Here is a 20,647-nt window from a genome sequence, read left to right on the forward strand (position 1 = left end):
GCACTCTGAGCCACTCTTTTGATGCAGTTTGCTATTTCCGAAGCCCCTAGATTCAGACAAACAAGTTGACCTTTTGTATTTATGGCCTGCTGTGATATGAGTCAGGTTCTGGGTGGTTAGGTTAACCCTTTATTAATCCCTCCTTTCCTTCACTGATTATGGTAAGTACATTGATGATCACAAGATGATGCTTGGACTTTGTTGGGCTCCTAGATGTTGGCCATGGCAGACACTTTAAACTCATGGTCTGGTGTTCACCAGATACTATCTAGTTCTTCACCAGGGTTTTTAGGTGAGGGGTCACAGCTCAGTCAATCTTATTTCAGAAGTGGACAGAATCAATATACATTATTGGTTTAGGAGTTGGGTGTGCTCTAAGGTGCTTGCATTTATCAATTCAAGTGACCACACATCTGAACAAAATACAGATTAAGCCAATTAATATTATTATCCTTAAAATGCTTTGCAGGAATGAACAAGACCAAGATCCTATCCTTTGGAATAGCCACCGAAATAAATCTGGGGCTTGTAAAGGAGGAATAGAGTACAGCCAAACAACTGGCCATCTAATTTTATGGATATCTTGTTCTACAGTTTTAGAGGCATTTATCCAAGAGTAACAGGATGTATTGGCTACCACACATACTCCTCCTTGCTGTGCCAGTAAGAAGTCTAACACAATACGATTGTCAAGGCCACCTTTAAAAGCGAGTTAATGATTTTTGTTGAACTGACATTCCATCAGCAACATCATCAGCTATTTGTGCCATTGTGGCAGACATGTTTCGTAAAGATTTTTCTGTTTCTACTATACCATATGAAAGAATTAATGCCCTTAAAAATGACTGACCCCACCCTGGCTGTTCTGCCATGGGATTTTCATATGCTTCTCTTTTGGTTATCGAATTTAGTTTGATATCGCTCATCCAATGTGGACTAGTATCCTTGGAATAAATGTCAAAAGGGATACCCACTGATCCTAAAGTACATTGCCCTTGCATTCTCCACCCATTTACACACAGAATAGCCCATGCATAAGGACTGGCCTTAGGAAAGGGGTTGTTTAAATCACTGTAATTAGATCCCCCACATAGGAACACATAACCATAATGGGCACAAAAGATAGTATTGGTACAAGGCTCAGGAACAGAAAAATTTTGCATGCATTAGCCATGTCTCAAGTAGAATGTTATTACATACTTGAAGTCTCCCAAACTTAAGTTCTAACTTAGTGTATTCTCAGAACAAGGATTGTCATAAATACGATTATTTTATGTGTCATGTTTAGGATATAGCTCATTTAAGATTGTTCAACAATTCTGATACTGATGATTATAATACCTAGGTGATTCAGGATAGTATTCAATAAAATATAGTCCTAATTCTCCTGCCTGTACACAGGAAACTCAGGGGTTAACTGCCTTTGCTCCTTTACAATCTATAACTAGACGTCGTATATCTATGAGATTGAAGCATTTGGATGAATGTTATAATGGACAAAATACCTCCATTCATTTGGATGAAATGGCATGTTAGGGGGTTGCTGCAATTTAACTCTTATTGCTCATTTAGGACAGAACTAGAATTTGTTGTTAGTGAACAGGTAACATGATAGTTTAATATTGGGGAAGTTAAAGGATCTGAATCATCTTTTACAGATTTAAAATTATGATGACATATCCAATAATCAGTTAAATTCCCTGCACCAGCAACTGATTGAGCTAAATTTACAAATGTACTTTTCCTCCCAGGCTAAAGTAAGATATACATGGAGAAGATTAGAATTATCTTAATTAAATCCATATTAATATAAGTGAATAACAATGGATAAAATATAGTGACTATCATGATTATTGGTATGATTAAACAGACTAAACCACAGACTTCAGCCTAATGTATTTAATACTCCTCTCTTCAATATACAATGATTACAATAGAAAATCGAGTAAGTCCTACTAATTCAGCCAACTGGATTTTTCATTCCTTCACTTTCTGGTATAGGTTGGAGGGAAGATTTGGCCTTTGATGTGGAACAATTTGTGAAGGTGTGCAGGCAGCATTTAAACTTCAGTTTTAGTCTTTCTGCTGATTTAATAACCCATTTAGGGGCCTTGGTTTTCTTTAGCTGGGATAGATGTATCCACAATTTTACTCCCTGTAATTTAGCAGCACAATCATTAGTTAATAGCACTAAATAAGTTCCTTTCCATCAAGGTTCGAGGAATCAATAGTTTGGTGACATTTCTAATACACATAATCTCCTGGTTCAGGGTTATGATTTGAAGAATTAGAAATAGGTATGTTTGTTTGAGATGCATGTTGCAGCTGGTAAGCATGTTCTTTAGCATATTGAACTAATCCTTGAGAATATTTTAGCAGATTAGTAGAAAGGAGATTTGATTCAATATTATTAGGCCCATAAGGTAAAGCCATAGGGCAGCCAGTTATAATTTCAAAAGGGATTTTTTGTGAGGACCAAAGGGAATTGATCTTAAATTTATTAATACCAGGGGAAGATCTTGAGGCCAATCCAGTCTTAATGAACAGGTTAATTTAGTTATTTGTTCTTTATAATATCACTGGATCTTTCTACCAGTCCTGAGGATTGGGGATGATATGGACAGTGCAGGTACTGTAGGATGGGAAAAAATGTGCACATAGTGGTTACTACTTGCCTGGCAAAATGAGTTCCTCAATCACTACAGAGAATTCCTGGAGTTCCCCAAGAGGGAATTATATTTTCTAAAAGTCTGTTTGTCCTGTGAGGAAAAACCTTTACCCAATAAGAGTATCTACAAACCATGAATAATAAGTATTTGTATCCCTGAGAAGGAGTTAATTTAATAAAATCCATTTGCCATTCGAACATAGGTCCAATAGGAAAAGGGTACCTTCCAAGAGGGCGTCTATGTGCTTTCACTGGGTTAAGTTCTGCACAGGTTGGGCATTTTCTGACTACCTTATCTGCAGCCCTCAAAAACTGACCCACATAGTATTTCTTCATTCTTTGTACTGTCTTATCCCATCCTAAATGATCTTTTAAATGAAAAATAGTAGCCACCGAGATGTGTAAATACTTAGGGAGTACATAATGATTATTTGATCCCATCCACAATCCTGTTTTCTGGTTTACCTGACATCCTTCAGCTTTCCATTTATCTCATTCAGAGAAAGGGGAAGCTCTGATGTAATAACAGGCTACGCCATTTTTCTTCACCCTCTTTCCCTGAGTCCTTGATCTGAGGTTCAAGTAAGGGGGTATTTTGTCCATTATAACAAATCTGGCATTAGTCCCATCCAAGAAAAGTATACTGGGGCAGGGGAGGGGGGGTTGATTCATTTTATTGTTAGTTCCTCAAGCTATTAGCATTAGTCTAAACTCTGACAGTAGTGCACTTCCCACCTCATATAGACACTAGGCTGCTGCCTGAAATTTCCCCAGAAACTATGATCTAAAAAGGCAATAAGATCTTCCTCCCATATAGATTTGATTTCAAATAGACAAGTTAATAATAATGTAAGGTGGAGGCCTTAAGGTATTACCGGTCTGTTTCCGTGTCCCATCCATAATTGGGTGATGGTATCTAGATAACACTTTCTTGAGACCATACTAAGTACTTCTTCTAGAGCTAACTGCTGATGTTGTTTTATTATTTGAAACATAAGTAAATTATGAGTGGTGATTGGGAGTTAACAAGAGGAGGGAGAGGACCTCTAATTCTTCTGCTTTGAATTTTGGAAAGCCTGTACTAATTGCTTTAAAATGAGTTGAGCTCCTATTTTGCTTAGTTGTTGAGACTAAATATTCCTGAATGGGAGTCTGAGCAGCCAGTTTAGCAGTTTTGTCAGCCAATCTATTTCCCTTTACTTCCTCTGTTTGGGGGCCCCATTTGGGTTGGTGAGCTTGTATTTTTGTTACTGCTTTTCAGAAGATAATAAGACCGCTTCCACCAAATTGGCCACTAAAGTACCATTCTTTACAGTGTCCTAAGGAACTTAAAAATCCCCTCTGTTTCTATAGCATTCTGATATCAAAAATTATACCATAACCATATCAAGAATTGGTGTATATATTGACCAACTGGCCTTAGTACCAATTTACATGTTCTTGTTAAGGCTATAAGCTCAGCTTGTTGGGCAGAGGTTACCTCAGGCAAGGGTTTGTTTTCCAATACCTCTATTGTGGTAGTGATGGCATATACTCCTTGATATCTAGAACTAGAAGGTTCAGGTTTCATGTAGGAGCCATCTACAAATAGCACAGGGTTAGAGAGGAGAGTTTCTTGCAGAGCTGTTCTAAGGGATAAAACCTGATCTGTTAAAACAGTCATTCTCATTGGGACCCAGCATGAGCGTAGCTGGATTTAAGGCCTCTACACTGTATTATTTAAAGGCGAGGGCAGCTAGAAGAAGAGCTTCATGTAAAGATAGTTGGCTAGCAGAAAGGTGTTGGGTTACAGTAGAATTTAAGATGGCAGAAACTGCATGTGGAACATATACATTTAAATTATTTCCCAATACTATATTAGCTGTTGTCTCTACTAATTTGGCAGTGGCTGCAACTGCTCAAAAATGTGGAAGATAAGCTCTGGCTACTGGATCTAACTGTATGCTGTACTACCTTTACAGGTCTCTGTCTGTCTCAATGCTTCTGTGTTAAGACTCCTAAGGTATTACCTTGTCTTTCAGAAAGAAAAAGAGAGAAATCTAAAGAATAGTTAGGGAATCCAAGGGCTGGAGTGTGAGTTAGAGATTCTTTTGACTTTATTATAGCTTTCACAGCTTCCATTGACAGCTCTAAAGGTTCAGAGATATTAACTTTAAGATATACATAAAGAAGTTGTGCTAATAAAGAGAAATTTTGTATATAAGCTCTACGGTAGTCACACAATTCCAAAACTCTCCTTAACTGTTTCTTTGTTATAGGTATAGTGTAGGAAAAGATAGTTTCTTTTCATTTTGGGTCAAGTGAGATTCCTTCTGCTGAGATTAAATGACTGAGATATTTTACTCGTGGAAGAAAAACCAAAAAACCCGCTGCAATCGAGTCGATTCTGACTCATAGAGACCCTATATGGCAGAGTAGAACTGCTCCATAGAGTTTCCAAGGAGCACCTGGCAGATTCGAACTGCTGACCTTTTGGTTGGCAGCCATAGCATTTAACCACTACACCACCAGGATTTCCCACTTGTGGAAGAACAAACTGTAATTTTTCCCTGGACATCTCATGCCCTCTACCAGCCAGATAATGTAATAACAGAAGACTTTTATCCCGTATGTTTGATTGCTTGGTGTTAGAAAAGACTAAGAGATCATCAACATAATGGAGTAACACGGATTTATGTTCAAACTCTAAAGGCAACAAGTCAGCATGTAAAATCTGGGAAAAGTAGGTGGGGCTTTCAGTGAATCCTTGGGGCATGACAGTCCAAGAATATTATTGATTATCCCACTTAAAAACAAACAAAAATTGGCTGTCTGGATGAACCAGAACACTGAAAAAAGCACTACAGAGGTAAATGACTGTAAACCATGGGGCATCTTTTGGAATTTGGGCTAACAGCAAATGTGGATTCGGAACAACAAGAGTTCAAGGGATAACAATGTAATTAATAGCTGTAAGATCTTGTACAAATTGCCAACCACAGTTATTAGGTTTTCTGACAGGAAATACTGGGGTATTACAAGGGCTAGTACATGGAACAAGTAATCCCTTTTCTAAAAAAATCTTGGGTGATAGGTTTCAGCCCTTCTTTTACTTCAGGTTTTAAAAAGGGCATTGAGCTACTTTAGTTAAGGGCTTAGTGGAGTCTATTTTGACTTTAGTAAGTTCAGTAGATAGAATGCGGCCAGCATTGGTCGATAAGGAAGGCCATAATTGTGATGATATTTGATTAAGAATTTGTATCTCTTTTTCTAAGGGCAGGTTATCCTTGTCCTCCAATACCAAATAACCTGGTATTAAACAAAGGGTTTCCTCTGTCTCAGGCATCTGGGTCTTATCTTCATTTTCAAAGTCAGGGAAATTGAGTAATATATCTCCTGTGTCTGTAAACTGAATATGGCATTTCCATTTGGAAAGACGGTCACACCCTAACAAATTTACGGGAGTACTATCACTTAGTAAAAATGGGTGGAAGACTTCTATTCACCCTAACAAAACTGGTATAGGTAAAGAATGGGTTAAAATTTGTTCTTCACTGGAGACCCCTACAACACGGGAAGTCTGAGTGCTTCAAGGAAGAGGCCTTTGCAAGCTTGTAGGTTGATTGCCAACAGTGTTGCACCTGTGTCCACAAGGAAGGTACAAGCTCCTCATTTACTTGGAGTGTACTTGTCCCCATTGGGACAAGGGGACTACTGCCAAAGCTGCTATGATCTCCCCAGAGCATCGTCACATTGATTTTTCTAAAGGTGGCACCAAAGAAGTCACCTTTTATTTAGTATTAAGCTTAAAACAGTGCATTTTAAAGTGACCAGTTTTCTTAGAATAGTTACAGACCATGCGAACAGTATTAATTGGTGGGAGAAAATCCCTTATTTTGGCTTTGCTTTCATAGGTTTCTGTAATTGCTGCAATTGGAGAGCCATTAAATTTTCTTTGGGTTTTTTTTTTTTTCCCTCAGCCTCTTTCTTTTGCTGTTCCATAGTTTAGTTTAATTTAAAGTGGCTAATTCAAAAGTATCAATACTTTCCCAATTTAACTGATGCCTTTTTACCATTTGGGCTAATTCAGGATTCAATCCTCCTACAAACAGTGAATTAAAGGTGACCTTAGCCCTTTTATCCATAATTTTTATCCCTGAATGTTCTATAAACATTTTTATTAACCTGTGTCTATAATTACAAATAAATTCACCTTTTTCTTGACTTCAAGCTTGAAATTTTGCCCAAATGCTTTTTGGAGGGAAAATTTTGAAGAAACAGTGTATAAATTATTAATTTCTTGGTTTCTGTTCTAAACAGTTGTACCTGAGGCACCTATACCAAAAAAAAAAAAAAAAAAAAAAATTCCTTTGAGTCTATTCTGACTCATAGCAACCCTATTGGGCAGAGTAGAACCGCCCCATAGGGTTTCCAAGGAGCGGCTGGTGGATTTGGACTGCTGACCTTTTGGTTAGCAGCCAAATGCTTAATCACTGCACCACCAGAGCTCTGAGGTACATTAGAGACACTTAAAGTTTTTTTCAGGATCTACTCGTTTTGCTGCTTCCATCCACCCATGGGCATCACAGGGACCTAACAACATGTTTATTAAATTATAGATATCAGAGGAGCCGGGCTCATATATTTCACCTGATATCCTAAATTCGTTAATAAATTTGTGAGAATTTTCCCTTGGATCAAGGAACTCTTTTACAATAGCTCTGAGTTCAGCCCAAGACCATCCGTAGAAGGAGATCTCAGGGTTCCCACCTTCAGCCCTTTTAACTAGCAAAGTCATTGTGGGCCCAATATCTTCTGACCTAGAAAAAGACATTTCGGATGAAGCCAAATTTTCTAAGTCTGGGTAGAGATTGGAAGGCAATGATTTGACTGAGTCCAGTGTTGTACTGCCTTTCTACCCTTTCTGCAGCATTTGAATTTGTTAGCCTTGCTTCCTGAAGGGAGGAAAATTTGTCATGATGTTAATATCGAAATATCTCAAAATACCAATTAGAAAACATTTCCCACTGTGATAGCTTTACCCAAGAGCCTTGACTTTCTAGCTTACATCTCGAATATGTTTTAGCCAAATCAGAACTTCCATACAGGGGCCACTGTTCAGCCTCACGGTCCTTAGTGAGATTGTGCCATTTTTCTCAAAACTGTCAAGCAGCGGTGCCAAAGTTTGGAACCATGTAGGCAGCATGGGTCCTGGATTGGGGGATCTTGTCACTCTTGTTATTATTATTTCCCACTTTCTTTTGTTAGCTAATGCAGAAAAGGAGACAAAAAAGAGAAACCGACACAACCATAAAATCATGAACTGCAGTTTTACCAAAAGACCTCCAGATGGAGCTCTCAAACAAAAATCTCAAAATGAAGCCTCAAACAAAAGTTGCCAAATCGGTTTTTTAACAACAAAAAAAATGTTGCAACAATATTTCCTATTATGCAGAAAGGCAATAAAGTTAGTACTTCAACAGTGCTTACCTCAGTTGGAGGATCTCAGTTGGAGGATCTCTTACCTCAGTTGGAGGATCTCAGTTGGAGGATCTCTTACCTCAGTTGGAGGATCTCTCTTCAACAGGAGACGCAGAGTACAAGAAGCCAATACAATGGGTCCACTGTGGCACCAACAAGCAATCCAGGTCTCCTGGAGATCCAGCGAGGAAATTCACTAACGCAGGTCCTGCTCACGCTGCACCAATCTGTTGTAGAGAAAAAACTTTCACCAAAGCCTTCTGCAACAAAGACATTTTTATTATGACAGATCAGAAAACAAAAATGGGAAACTGGCTGCAAAAGCACTCAGGCTATAAACAGACCAAAATCCAAACAAGTACAATCTATAAGTGATTTTTATACAATTTTGAAAGGTGCTGATTCATTGTGAGTAAACTACTTACAGGCTATGATTGGTTAGAGCTAAGGCAAAGAACTAAGATCATCACTGGGTGATATTTTCTTGTTTTTCTTTTCTAACAATTTTGTCTCTTGGCTCTGGGATCCTGGGTCTGTCATACAATGGTTTTTTTTATTTGTTTTATGGGCTACTTGTGCTATTGGATAGATCTTTAACTTGCTTCCTGGGGTAAATTATTATTTAGTTTTGATACATACATCCATAGTCCATGGAACTGGGTAGAGCACTTTGTCCCACTCCTTTGATGTAGTTTCTTATTGTTCAAAGTCCCTAGATTCTGACAAACAAGTTGGCCTGCTATGGTTAGGTTGACCCTTTATCACTCTGTCTTGATTATATCCCTTATGAATACATACACACCTACATAAAAAAATACAAATTATAAAAACTTACTCTGAGGATGAACAGTTGGACAACCTTGGCATTTTGTTACTTGCGGTAATAACTCTACTTGTGGAAGATTCTGGATCACCTGGATTATCCCTGGGAATGGAAATAGCGTTCCTAGTCAAAAAATTAGAGTTGTCTGTGTGGTCTTTTTCTTTTTCCTTCATATATTTTACATTAGCACCTCACTGCTTCCCAAAACTGCCTATCATCTTTAGCAATGCGATCAGCATTTGGGTCCAAGTTTGCAAGCAACTGAAGCCTCTGCTTTAGTTTAGAAAAGACTTCAGCTAATCCTTTCACTGTAAATCATAACATTGAACTTCTGCGTGTGAACATCTAAGTATAATAACATCAGCAAATTACACACTACAACATTGTATGGATGTTATTGTTGTTAGCTGCCGTCAAGTCAGTTGCGACCCTATGCACAACAGGAAGAAACACTGCCCGGCCCTGCGCCATCCTTACAATCGTTGTTATGCTTGAGCTCATTGTTGCAGCCACTGTGTCAATCCACCTTGCTGAGGGTCTTCCTCTTTTCCACTGACCCTATACTCTGCCAAGCATGATGTTCTTCTCCTGGGAATGATCCCTCCTGACAACATGTCCAAAGAATGTAAGATGCAGTCTCTTCTTCCTTGCCTCTAAGGAGCATTCTGGTTGTACTTCTTCTAAGACAGATTTGTTTGTTCTTTTGGCAGTCCATGGTATATTCAATATTCTTTGCCAGCACCACAATTCAAAGGCGTCAACTCTTCTTCGGTCTTCCTTATTCATTGTCCAGCTTTCACGTGCATATGATGTGACTGAAAATACCATGGCTTGAGTCAGGCGCACCTTAGTCTTCAGGGTGACATCTTTGCTCTTCAACACTTTGAAGAGGTCCTTTGCAGCAGATGTGCCCAATGCAATGCATCTTTTGATTTCTTGATTGCTGCTTCCATGGCTGTTGATTGTGGACCCAAGTAAAATGAAATCCTTGACAACTTCAATTTTTTTTTGGTATGGATGAGATGTACAAAAAACAGATGCTCCTGAGTGCGGTTAGTCATAACCTAAATAAATCATAAGTCAGAGACTATCTGTACCTATTTTAAAAACATGAAAGACACATATTGCTCAGCTATTAAGCCCAGAAAACCAAGCAGAAGGCATAGTATCACTACCCAGCTACAAGGCTAGTATGTTATGATACAATTGCTATGGTCTTTAAAAGTCAGTAAAGTAGCAAAATCTTATCTGCAGTTCTTGTTTTTAAAGCTGAGGTAAAGGAAAGAAAATGGATATTTGCCGAACAATGAATGAATGGCAGCCTTCCTATTCGCTGAGCTGGCTTCAGACACTAACGTCCACTTGCCCTGTCACCAAGGGCGAGATGAAATTCGGAACACTTGTTAATCAGCAATACATGTCTGTCCTAAGAATACATAAATGCTTTATAGCACGCCCCTAGTTATCTTAAACCAAATAATTCTTTCTGTTTTCAGTAAGTGATCTGAAAACTCTGTGACCTGCCACAAAAAGGAACTAGTGTCCAGTTTCGCAGAAGGCTGTTCATTTTATCCTGAGCAAGAGGATTTGTAAATACGTACAAAATGCCTAGAAAGATTTTCAGCTACATTAGTATCTTTGTCATTAGATGGGCATTTAACAGCATGGTGACAGATATAACACAAACAAACTAAAAACATGATAAGGAAAAATTGTGGTAAAATCAGCTCTTCCAAACTGAAAAAAAAAAAGTGGTTAGCACTGTTGCTAAGGACCAAGATAGACTTCAACAAATAAATATATATATATATATATTTTAGTTCTTATTGTGCTTTAAGTGAAAGTTTACAAATCAAGTCAATCTCTCACACAAAAACTTATATACACCTTACTACATACCCTCAATTGCTCTCCCCCTAGTGAGATAGCCCATTCCCTCCCTCAGCTCTCTCTTTTTGTGTCCGTGTTGCCAGCTTCTAACCCCCTCTACCCTCCCATCCCCCCTCCAGGGAGAACATGTCAATATAATCTCAAGTGTCCACCTGATCTAAGGAGATCACTCCTCACCAGCATCCCTCTCCAACCCTTTGTCCAGTCTAATCCCTGTCTGAAGAGTTGGCTTTGGGAATGGTTCCTGTCCTGGGCCAACAGAAGGCCTGGGGGCCATGACCACCGGGGTCCTTCTAGTCTCAGTCAGACCATTAAGTCAGGTCTTTGTACGAGAATTTGGGGTCTGCATCCCACTCCTCTCCTGCTCCCTCAGGGGTTCCCTGTTGTGTTCCCTGTCAGGTCAGTCATTGGTTGTAGCCGGGCACCATCTAGCTCTTCTCGTCTCAGGCTCATGTAGTCTCTGATTTATGTGACCCTTTCTGACTCTTTGGCTCATAATTACCTCGTGTCCTTGGTGTTTTTCATTTTCTTTGATCCAGGTGGGTTGAGACCCATTGATTCATCTTAGATGGCCACATGCTAGTGTTTAATACTCCAGAAGCCTCTCTCCAAGGTGGGATGCAGAATGTTATCTTAATAGATTTTATTATGCCGATTGACTTAAATGTCCCCTGAAACCATGGTCCCCAAACCATCGCCCCTGCTACGCTGGCCTTTGAAGCATTCAGATTATTCCAGAAACTTCTTTGTTTTTGATTTAGTCCAGTTGTGCTGACCTCGCCTGCATTGTGTGTTGTCTTTCCCATCACCTAAAGTTGTTCTTATCTACTATCTAATTAGTGAATACCCCTCTCCCAGCCTCCCTCCCTGTCCCCTCTCGTAACCATCAAAGAATATTTTCTTCTCTGTTTAAACTATTTCTTGACTTCTTATAATTTTTTTTGACTTCTTATAATAGTGGTCTTATACAATATTTGTCCTTTTGCAACTGACTAATTTCACTCAGCATAATGCCTTCCAGATTCCTCCATGTTATGAAATGTTTCGTAGATTCATCACTGTTCTTTATTGATGAGTAGTACCCTATTGTGTGAATATACCATGCTTTATTTATCCCTTCATCCCCTGATGGGCACCTTGGTTGCTTCCATCTTTTTGCTATTATAAACAGTGCTACACTGAACATGGGTGTGCATATAACTGTTTGTGTAAAGGCTCTTATTTCTCTCAGATATATTCCAAGGAGTGGGATTGCTGGATCGTATGGTAGTTCTATTTCTAGCTTTTTACAAAAGCTCCAAATCGATTTCCAAAGTGGTTGTACCATTTTTCGTTCCTACCAGCAGTGTATAAGTGTTCCAATCTCTCCACAGCCTCTCCAACATTTATTGTTCTGTGTTTTTTGGATCAATGCCAGCCTTGTTGGAGTGAGATGGAATCTCATTGTAGTTTTGATTTGCATTTCTCTAATGGCTAATGATGGTGAACATTTCCTCATATATCTGTTGGCTACCTGAATGTCTTCTTTAGTGATGTGTCTATTCATATTTTTTGCCCATTTTTTAATTGGGTTGTTTATCTTTTTGTAGTTGAGTTTTTGCAGTATCATGTAGATTTTAGAGATTAGGTGCTGATAGGAAAGGTCATAGCTAAAAAGTTTTTCCCAGTCTACACGTAATCTTTTCACTCTTTTGGTGAAGTCTTTGGATGAGCATAGGTGTTTGATTTTTAGAAGCTCCCAGTTATCTAGTTTTTCTTCTACATTCTTTGTAATGTTTTGTATGTTGTTTATGCCATGTATTAGCGCTCCTAACCTTGTCCCTATTTTTTCTTCCATGATCTTTATTGTTTCAGATTTTATATTTAGGTCTTTGATCCATTTTGAGCTCGTTTTTGTGCATGGAGTGAGATATTGGTCTTGTTTCATTTTTTTGCAGATGGATATCCAGTTATGCCAGCACCATTTGTTAAAAAGACCGTCTTTTCTGATTTAACTGTTTTGGGGCCTTGTCAAATATCAACTGCTCATATGTGGTTGGATTTATGTCTGGATTCTCAATTCTGTTCCATTGGTCTATGTATCTGTTGTTGTACCAATACCAGGCTGTTTTGACTGCTGTGGCGGTACAATAGGTTCTAAACTCAGGTAGAGAAAGGCCTCCCACTTTGTTCTTCTTTTCAGTAATGCTTTACTGATGCAGGGCCTCTTTCCTTTCCATATGAAGTTGGTGATTTGTTTCTCCATCTCATTAAAGAATGTCGTTGGAATTTGGATTGGAATTGCATTAAATGTATAGATTGCTTTTGGTACAATAGACATTTTTATAATGTTAAGTCTTCCTAACCGGGAGCAAGGTATGTTTTTCCACTTACGTAAGTCTCTTTTGGTTTCTTGCAGAAGTGTATTGTAGTTTTCTTTGTATAAGTCTTTTACATGCCTGGTAAGATTTATTCCTAAGCATTTTATCTTCTTGGGGGCTACTGTAAATGGCATTGATTTGGTGATTTCCCCTTCGATGTTCTTTTCATTGGTGTAGAGGAATCCAACTGATTTTTTATGTTTGTCTTGTATCCCGATACTCTGCCAAACTCTTCTATTAGTTTCAGTAGTTTTCTGGAGGATTCCTTAGGGTTTTCTGTGTATAAGATCGTGTCATCTGCAAATAGAGATACTTTTACTTTTTCCTTGCCAATCTGGATGCCCTTTATTTCTTTATCTAGACTAATTGCTCTGGCTAGGACTTCCAGCACAATGTTGAATAAGAGTGGTGATAAAGGGCATCCTTGTCTGGCTCCCGATCTCAAGGGGAATGTTTTCAGGCTCTTTCCATTTAGAGTGATGTTGGCTGTTGGGTTTGTATAAATGCCCTTTATTATGTTGAGGAATTTTCCTTCTATTCCTATTTTGCTGAGAGTTTTATCATGAATGGGTCTTGAACTTTGTCAAGTGCCTTTTCTTCATCAATTGATAAAGTCATGTGATTCTTGTCTTTTGTTTTCTTCATATGATGGATTACATTAATTGTTTTTCTAATGTTGAACCATTCCTGCATACCTGGTATGAATCCCACTTGGTCATGGTGAATTATTTTTTTGATATGTTGTTGAATTCTGTTGGCTAGAATTTTTTGTTGAGGATTTTTGCCTCTAAGTATGAGGGATATAGGTCTGTAATTTTCTTTTTTTGTGGTGTCCTTACCTGGTTTTGGTATCAGGGATATCCTGGCTTCATAGAATGAGTTTGGGAGTATTCCCTCCTTTTCTATGCTCTGAAATACTAGTAGTGGTAGTGTTAACTCTTCTCTGAAAGTTTGGTAGAACTCTGCAGTGAAGCCGTCTGGGTCAGAGATTTTCTTTTCTTGGGAGATTTTGTTTACCTTTTCAATCTCTTCTTTTGTTATGGGTCTATTTAGCTGTTCTACCTCTGTTTGTGTTAGTTTAGGTGGGTAGTGTGTTTCTAGGAATTCATCCATTTCTTCAAGTTTTTCAAATTTGTTAGAGTACAATTTTTCATAGTAATCTGATATGATTCTTTTAATTTCAGTTGGGTCTGTTGTAACATTGCCCATCTCATTTCTTATTCAGGTTTTTTGCTTCCTCTCCTGTTTTTCTTTTGTCAGTTTGGCCAATGGTTTATCGATTTTGTTGATTTTCTCAAAAAACCAGTTTTGGGTCTTGTTAATTCTTTCAAGTGTTTTTCTGTTTTCTACTTCATTTAGTTCAGCTCTAATTTTTATTATTTGTTTTCTTCTGGTGCCTGTGGGTTTCTTTTGTTGCTCTCTTTCTATTTGTTCATGTTGTAGGGATAATTCTTTGATTTTGGCATTTTCTTCTTTTTGGATATGTGCATTTATTGATATAAATTGACCTCTGAGCACTGCTTTTGCTGTGTCCCAAAGGTTCTGATAGGAAGTGTTTTTATTCTTATTGGATTCTATGAATTTCTTTATTCCATCCTTAATGTCTTCTATAATCCAGTCTTTTTTGAGCAGGGTATTGTTCAGGTTCCAAGTGTTTGATTTCTTTTCTCTGCTTTTTCTATTCTTGATTTCCACTTTTATGGCCTTATGGTCAGAGAAGATGCTTTGTAATATTTCAATGTTTTGGATTCTGCTAAGGCTTGCTTTATGACCTAATATGTGGTCTAGTCTAGAGAATGTTCCATGTGCACTAGAAAAGAAAGTATAGTTGGATGCCGTTGGGTGGAGTGTTCTGTATATGTCTATGAGGTCAAGTTGGTTGTGGCATTTAGATCTTCCGTGTCTTTATTGAGCTTCTTTCTGGATGTTCTGTCTGTCTCCGAAAGTGGTGTGTCGAAGTATCCTATATTATTGTGGAGTTGACTATTTCCCTTTTCAATGCTGATAGGGTTTGTTTTATGTATCTTGCAGCCCTGTCATTGGGTACATAAATATTTAATATGCTTATATCTTCTTGGTATATTGTTCCTTTAATCATTATATAGTAACCTTCCTTATCCTTTATGATGGATTTAGCTTTAATGTCTATTTTGTCAAAAATTAATATTGCCACTCCTGTTGTTTTCTGATTGTTGTTTTCTTGGTATATTTTTTTCCATCCTTTGAGTTTTAGTTTGTGCCTCTAAGGTGTGTCTCTTGTAGGCAGCATATAGACAGATCATGTTTTTTAATCCTTTCTGCCACTCTCTGTCTCTTTATTGGTGCATTTAGTCCATTTACATTCAGCATAATTATGGATAGGTTTTTTTTTTATGAATTCAGGTCTTTGTAATAAAGAGGGCTCGCCAGAAGCATCTGTCTAGTCTGCCATCTTGGCTCCACCTCCTGATAAATATTTTTTAAATGTGAAAGATATATATTGCTCAGCTGTTAAAACCAGAAAACCAGTCAGAAGAAATAGTAATACTATACTTTATAGGTCTAGTCTATTATGATACAATTGCTATAGTCTTTAAAAATCAAAAAAGTAGCAAAATCTTAATTTCAGTGCTTATTTTTAAAGTTGAGATAGAAGAAAGAAAACATTTTAGAAGCCTTTACCCAACATCTCAGGAATAAAGACTTTGCCCTTCAGAAACAGAAAGGGGAAAAGAACATTCTTCGAATGAATTGAAAAGCCATGTCCCTTGCTTGTAATACTGATGATTGCACTGATAAGAAGTGGCTCTCAGGCAGAGATGTTGGCTGTGTGTGGTGTTTTTTAGTAAATAGAACATTTAACCACAGGTAGTCCATGACAAGTGCATCTGTGGTGAGTTTAATCTTTGGCATTGTTAGCATGTTACCCGGTCCTGCATCATCCCCATGATTGGTTGTGGATAGGTCCATTGTGATCCATAGGATTTACATCAGCTGATTTTGGGAATATCTCCAGGCCTTTATTCGTAGACCATCTTAGTTTGGAAGCTCCGCTGTAATTTGTTCAGCATCATAGCAACATGCAGTTCTCCACTGACAGACAGAAGGTGACTCTGCATGAAGTGCATTGCCTGGGAATTGAACCCAGGTCTCCAGTATAGGAACATGAGAATTCTACCACTGAACCACCAATGCCCCCTTAGCACTGTTAGTTATGTCAGATTTATTTCAGTTTCCATGTTGAATCTTTAAAGAAATGGGTTCTATTCTTCTGGTCATTATCAGACTTGAAAGTAAGACCACTGGAACCAGTTGGGAAGATTTTTTTTTTTTTCCTTTTTTTACATAGGTACTATTACTCCAGGGCACAGTGTATTCTTCAGCTCATCCTGGACTCCAGGACTAATCCTTGGGTCCTGGGGTAGCTCCCTGGGTTATATTCCTCTCTTCAAAGGGGGTGCTCCTGAACCCATAGTTCATAGCCAAAGTCCATCCACCCTACATTCTGTGTACCATTAGGTACTCTTGTGCCTGGAATCCTTTTTCCAAATTCCTGCCCTAGTACCCACAATACCTTGGTCTCTACCCTTAGGACTTGGAGCACAGGGCACAGAGTAGAGTATGAGAATAATTTAGAAAAAATGGACTCAAGTTAGAATATGAGAAGTCTTGGATGCTGTAGGAAAATATTTAGCAAAAATTTCTCAGCAGCTAAGAGAACTAAAATACATTCTGAGCAAATAATATTTACTAAATCTGATTTCTACCCTCCAACAACGTCATTTCATTATCTTTTCTATTTTTTAATTCAGGTATACTTCTTCACTGGAATATGTTTGCAAACGTATTGTCTCTGTAATTTTTATTTTCCATTTTACTACCTCAGGGGATATTACTCTGCAGTGAAGCTAGTGCAGCTGCTTCCTGATGTTTACATCTTCTTTCCTCCTCCTCCTCATCCTCTTCCTTCTTCTTTTTCTTCTCCTCCTCCTTCTTCTCCTCTTCCTTCTCCTCCTCCTCCTCTTTCTGCTCCTCCTCCTCCTTCTTCTCTTCCTCCTCCTTCTTCTTCTCCTCCTCCTCCTGTTGCTCCTCCTCCTTCTTCTTCTGCTCCTCCTTCTTCTCCTCCTCCTCCTTCTTCTCCTCCTCCTCCTCTTGCTCCTCCTCCTTCTTCTCCTCCTCCTCCTCTTCTTCCTCCTCCTCCTTCTTCTCCTCCTCCTCCTCTTCTTCCTCCTCCTCCTTCTTCTCCTCCTCCTCCTCTTTCTGCTCCTTCTCCTCCTCCTTCTTCTTCTCCTTCTCCTCCTCCTCTTCCTGCTCCTTCTCCTCCTCCTTCTTCTTCTCTTCCTCCTCCTTCTTCTCCTCCTCCTCCTTCTTCTTCTTCTCCTCCTTCTCCTCATCTTTCTTGTTCTTCCTCCAGATGTCACAGACCAAATATCACAGGCCAAACAAATGCATTCATTTTAAAAACCTTTTTATGATAGTATATCTAGCATAACATTTAAACCACATGTAAGCTTTCAATTGTCAGCTAAGCTCATCAGTTACTGTGTAAAACAGAGCAAAGCAGATATAGCTACCTTTGTTTGGCCAAATATTAACACTGTCATAGTTCAAACTTGTCCTCTCTATAGAAGCTGTGCACATCCCTTCCACTTGCCCCAAAAGCCTGATGCCTTCCCTGGCTTCCTTCAGCCCTCTCTTTCTAGGGAGCCAGTTTTCTGCCTCTGGAGGTAGTATTTCTGTCATCTAAGCTAACAGGATCACATATTTCCCACAGGATTTTTCCCAATCTCTGTGCTTTGCAAAAGTCAGAAGAAAAGGCATAGCAGCAATCTTCATACAGAGCAATTTTCTCCCAAGAAATTGTATTGTTAGTTGTATTTGAGTAAGCTGCTACTCCTGGTGACCTTGGTTATAACAGAACAAATTGTTACCTGGCTCTGCACAATCTTCATTATCGTTGGTATGTTTGAGTTCATGGTAGTGGCTGTTACGCAGTGCCTTCCAACCTGGGAAGCTCATCTTTCAGCACTATATCAGACAATATTCTATTCTGATTCATAAGGGTTCCAAGACGCCTTTAAAGTTCTAAAAAGCAAAGGTGTCACTTTGATGACTAAGGTATGCCGGGCCCAAGCCATACTCTTTTCAATTGCCTCATATGCATGCAAAAGGTGGGAAATAAAAAAAGAAGATAGAAGAATTGATGCATTTGAATTGTAGTATTAGCAAAGAATATTGAGTATGCCATGGACTGCTGGAAGAATGAACAAATCAGCCTTAGAAGAAATACAACCACAATGCCCCTTAGAAGCAAGGAAAGAGAGACTTTGGCTTGCTTACTTTGGACACAACATCAGGAAAGACTAATAGCTGGAAAAAGACTTCATATTTGGTAAAAGGTCAGAGAAAATGAGGGAAAGCTTCAATGCAGTGGGTTGACACAATAGCTACAACAATGGACTCAGACATACCAAAGGCCATGAAGACGCAGGGCTTGGCAACTTTTCTTTCTCATATACATACGGTCATCATGAGTCAGAGTCAACTCAGTGGCAACAACAATTTTCAGAAGTAGATTGCCAGGCCTTTCCTCCTAGTTTCTCTTAGTCTGGATGCTTCACTGAAGCCTGTCCACCATGGGTGACCATGCTGGTATATGAAATACCAGGTACATAGCTTACTGCATCAGAGCAACATGCAAGCCACCACAGTACGACAAACTGACAGGCAGGTGGTGGCTCCCAAGAAAAACCCTCATTATATTCCCCACTATCATTTCCCAAACAATTGCTGACTTGCCTGGGTAATGGCAACTTAGCTAATTTTCCCCAGTAGGGAAATTTCATCTAAGTGACAGAAATCTCTTAAAACAGAAAATTGAATAGAATTTCATCTCACTTCACTTCCTGGAATCAAAGAAATGGCATGTGACCCTTTTACATGGCTTTCTGTATGTGTGTTTGTTTTTTCCTCAAGCTATAGAGCAACAGGACCTGTGGTATCTATCAAGACTGACGATTTGACAAATACCAGGCTCACGCAGAGCCTGAGGGGACAGTAGGCCTGGGAGCTGAAGCATTTTCGGTTTGTTCTTTCCTGCCTGTCTAGAGCCTACCCTGCACTTGGAGGATGCTGTGTATCACATCGATGAAAGTACTGGCTACCTGGAGGTTTGCATCTGGAGGAAAGGTCCTGACCTTTCCCAAGCAGCCTCCGTCATTGGACGCTCCAGGAGGACTGAGCCAGACTCAGCAGAAGGTGAGAGAGCCATTGTAAAATTGTAATTAATAGAATTATTGTCATGATATGCATTTATGGCTGGGTCTAGTCTATCAAGGAGCCCCTGGGTGGTACAAACAGTAAAAGCACTTGGCTGCTACCTAAAAGGTTGGAAGTTCAAGTCCATCCAGAAGTTCCTCAGAAGAAAAGCCTGGCAATCTACTTCCAAAAACTCAGCCACTGCAAACCCTACAGAGCACAGTTCTACTCTGATGCATATGGGGTCGCCTTGAGTCACAATCGACTCCGTGGCTACCGTTAGTCTGTCAAATGTAGCATGCCTAGACTTTGTTGATGTTCTCTGGCTTAGACATGATCTGCACATGTCATGACTTCTGACTATGAGATATACCAAATATTCTAACAGCCACTTTTATGATTTATTCCTTACTCATTTGCTTGTCGTGGGTCCGAATTAATTTTCCGCAGTTCAGAATATATGTAGATACTATGAATTGCTCATAAACCTTATATCAGACCAGGGTACCTCTATCACGGCAGCCCCCTGCTAAGCGAAGCCCATCTCCCAGGGGAATCAAGTCGCCTATTAGACCTGTTAAGTGTAGGAGGTTTTGACTTCTGATTCTTGAACATCTTCCTTGGCTTCAAGCAACATGCCACTCATCTTTGCCTTTCCTGATATGGATGGTCATGGCCTAGTTGCAGTGGGGCTAGACAGTTCTGGTTACCATTTCCACTCCTAAGCCTGTCAGTTCCTTTACCAGAAAAAAAAAAAAAAAAACACAGTAGAACCCAACTGGAAAAGACAGCAACATTGTCATCTACATTGATACCCATATTATCCTACTCACCACCTGGAGCCTTTTGGTCTTCTGGGAAATGGACAGCCAGCAGAGTTCAGGACAAGCACCATATATATCCAAAACACGTGAGAATGTTTTAAGATAAAAGCATAACTCCTACAGATAAAACCCAGGAATCTAAAAGCCTGTACTCACGGACAAGGCAGAAAGAGAGTGAAATATGCATTTATCTATAAAACGGGAGCCTTGTTTCAGCATTTACTCAGAAACAGTTAAAGAAAGTAAAGTTAGCCAGCTAGCTTTACAGTCCAGTGCTTGAACTTGAAGAACCACATAACACTTTAGTGAATATATCACAGGACACCAAAAACAAAAAACAAAAAAAACCTAACCCACTGCCATCGAGTCAATTCATGAACCTAGT

The 20,647-nt window shown here is 39.1% G+C and overlaps 1 protein-coding gene across 1 annotated transcript in view; it reads left to right on the forward strand.

The window, feature by feature from the left end:
* Window positions 1–20,647, forward strand: part of FREM3 (FRAS1 related extracellular matrix 3) — a 117,967-nt gene that overhangs the window by 93,953 nt on the left and 3,367 nt on the right. The window contains 1 exon segment of the mRNA XM_049852823.1: window positions 19,289–19,438. Coding sequence (XP_049708780.1) covers window positions 19,289–19,438 — 150 coding nt within the window.

The sequence above is a fragment of the Elephas maximus genome, chromosome 13 (genome assembly GCF_024166365.1).
Source record: "Elephas maximus indicus isolate mEleMax1 chromosome 13, mEleMax1 primary haplotype, whole genome shotgun sequence".
NCBI classification, from domain to species: Eukaryota; Metazoa; Chordata; class Mammalia; order Proboscidea; family Elephantidae; genus Elephas; species Elephas maximus.